General features: G+C 41.6%; 1 protein-coding gene across 1 annotated transcript; it reads left to right on the top strand.

Annotated features, from left to right (window-relative positions):
- The first annotated feature begins 390 nt into the window (after nt 1-390).
- Nucleotides 391-2,439, top strand: LOC121965764 (supervillin-like). Its single transcript, XM_042515889.1, has 3 exons — nt 391-564; nt 677-849; nt 1,752-2,439. The coding sequence occupies exons 1-3, from the start codon at nt 443-445 to the stop codon at nt 2,012-2,014; spliced, it is 558 nt and encodes a 185-aa protein (XP_042371823.1). The 5' UTR covers nt 391-442; the 3' UTR covers nt 2,015-2,439.
- Nucleotides 2,440-2,897: the final 458 nt, after the last annotated feature.

The raw sequence follows: 2,897 nt of genomic DNA, 5'->3' as shown, positions 1-2,897 counted from the left end.
TTTTGGAATGAAATTTCAGTATATAATTATGATAATTATAAATCAAGTTTTCTCGACATTTTTCTCCAGCTTATCATTAAAAGTTTTAGAGATCTACTAATTCCATGCGTTTGTGGGACATCTCTTGCCAAGTTTTACATGTTTTGGGAAAAATATCAAACAGGTTTTCTCAGGGTTCAAACATTTAAATATTTGTGTCTTGGTGCAGCAAAAGAAAAGTATTTTCAATCCAGGCTTTAAAGGATATATATATCCATAAATAAACAAGCACATCTTCTTTCTTTAGCAATACATAATCTCCGTGGTGCTTGCACAGGCTTTGGTAAATCTGTATTGTGCTAATAGCTTGTGTTATCCTGACACGGCTTCATTTTGTTCCCCCTTAGTGATTGGACTGCCAGAAGCGACCATCACTGTCACACAGAAGAAGGTAAAGGAAGTGATGACCCTCGAAGATGAAACTTTTTCCAAGTTCTACCGCCAAATGGAGGAGCTCCCCGTCACCATAAACAAGGTGACGATAGACGAAGACTTTGATGCCATCTTCGGTCCCCAGGTGCCAAAGTAAGCTCTCACTGCTGGAGGTCATTTTTAAGTAAAAACTCTAACTAGATCATCATTGTGACTCTGATCTTTCTCTGTTGACGATGCCCTTTTTCTTTTGATCCCTCCAAAGGCTGACCTCGGAGATGGTGCAGCACAAGCGAGCGGTGCGCCCGGCGCGTAACGTCCAGTCATCTAGAAACCCTCTGAAGATGCTGGCTGCCAGAGAGGACATCAGACACGAGTACACAGAGCAGAGGCTCAACATCGGCCTGCTGGAGAGCAAGAGGATGAAGGCTGAGAAGAGTGAGTGAGAGTGGATGATGACAGCAAAACACTCAGGGATTAAACAAGGGACAAAATGAATTCTAAATTTGCTCGATAACACCCTAAGTATAATTCCCTGTGTTGCAATATAAAACCTTGATTTCCATGGGTTTTTTTGTTTTGTTTTTTCTTAAGCCTCCGCACTGGCAACAGCCTTGGCCAGAGGCATTATGTTTTGGGGGTCGTTGGTTCTCAAGAACTTGATTTCTCAAGAAGAACTTGAGGGAATTTTTTCAAATTTGGCACAAATGTCTGCTTTGGCTCAATAATGAACTGATTAGATTTTGGTGGTCAAAGGTCAAGGTTATTGTGACCTTTTATAAGTCTCATTCTTATGAACGCAATTTTTCAAGCACACTTGTGAATGTGATATCTTTAAGGATTTTTGCAATATCTCAAGACGGCCTTAAGAAAATTTTGACACAAACATCGAACAGAACATCTCAATCTCAGATCAAAGCTAAACATTACTGATATTATACAGTCTATAAATTGTCTCTCCATGCAGGACTCATACTGACCTACATCTGTGACTTGAATCAGATTCCCGTCATGGTGCAGAGCAGTCCCTTTAAAAGCTGGACGTGGTCTGCAGCATGTTACGAGGGTTAGATAACCCACAAAGTCAATGTCATGTCACTGCCATAACGTACTCCTTCACCTCCTCTGACAGCAGTAAAAACACTTTAACTGTCTGTGGACAGTTCTATATTTGTTACACTTGTATAGAGACCTTCAGTGTCAGGCTTGAAAGGTCATTTACCCTCTAGCTGTTGTCTCGTGTGTTCATCTGAGCTAAATGTAATGATTGAATATTGGGTGTTATGCGTGTGTCCCTCTGTCTCATGTCCCCCCTCTGTGCTCTTTTGTGTTCACCGCAGTGAATAAGAACTCTGGGTTCTCTGATGTGGCTCTTGCTGGTCTGGCCAGCAAAGAGAACTTCAGCAACGTCAACCTGCGCAGCGTCAACATCTCCGAGCAGATGTCCAACAACAGCGCCGTGCCTTACAAGAAACTCATGCTCTTACAGGTCAAAGGTCAGTTGAGTGAACCAGCTGATCAGACCATAAACAGACAGGTGCACCTGCATCCACTACAGGGCTCAACAGGATATTTTCTTAAATTTGTTTCATCCTACTCTTAGTTGACTTCATCATAGTTCCAGCAATAACACATTAACGCATTTTGAGAAGAGTCCATGTAGATATAATTGACTCTAATAAATGCAGCTGTAATGGCTGATAGATGATGGAAAACACAACTGTCAAATTTCTATGACTACCAACAATTGTTTTCTTGCCCACGTTCCTACAGGCCCAGCTGTCAGTAGATTGTTGCCAACCTCTGTGCTGCCTGTTCAATATTATTTTACAAAATGAAAACAAAGTAATAAGAATAATTGTAACTTGGGAGTGAAATGAGGGGTTTCCATTACAGATTTGCGCAAAACGTAAGCTGTCTTTTCTGATATGTTGATAAAACACAATTGTGAGATGACCATGTTTGCGCTGAGTGATGTTATGTGACTTCTCCTCTGGCGATAACATTCCGAGCCACTGCACTAACCATCGTTATTTCCAATCGAAGGCCACCGAGGCGTGTTATGCGAGCGATAATGAAAAGGCGAGCCCCTTATACGTAGGAGCAGCCACGTGTAAGGGATTTCTGGGAGGCGATAGACCACGATTTCACAGAGAAATTGTGGGTTCACAACAGCTCAACTTTTAAAGAGTTATGTGATGCAATAACACCTCTTGTAGCGCCTGCTGCATCATGCCGGGTGGTGCCAGTTCCTACTGACAAGCACATAGCCATAACATCATGTGACCTATGAAAGCCAAAAAAGTGTGTCCATTACAGTTTTGCAAAATATGGCTTTTTCAAATTGCCTGAAATACCACCTCACGCCAGCCTGGTGTTAAATGGGAGTTATTTCAAAATTGACATGTTTCCATTCAGCCTATTTTGTACTTTCAATTTCAGTTTGCACAATTGAGGTTTAATAGAAACTTGCCTAGAGATCCAAC

Source organism: Plectropomus leopardus, unplaced genomic scaffold (genome assembly GCF_008729295.1).
Source record: "Plectropomus leopardus isolate mb unplaced genomic scaffold, YSFRI_Pleo_2.0 unplaced_scaffold21568, whole genome shotgun sequence".
NCBI lineage: Eukaryota > Metazoa > Chordata > Actinopteri > Perciformes > Serranidae > Plectropomus > Plectropomus leopardus.
Note: the sequence above shows the minus strand (reverse complement) of the source record. Positions and strands in the feature narration are given on the sequence as shown.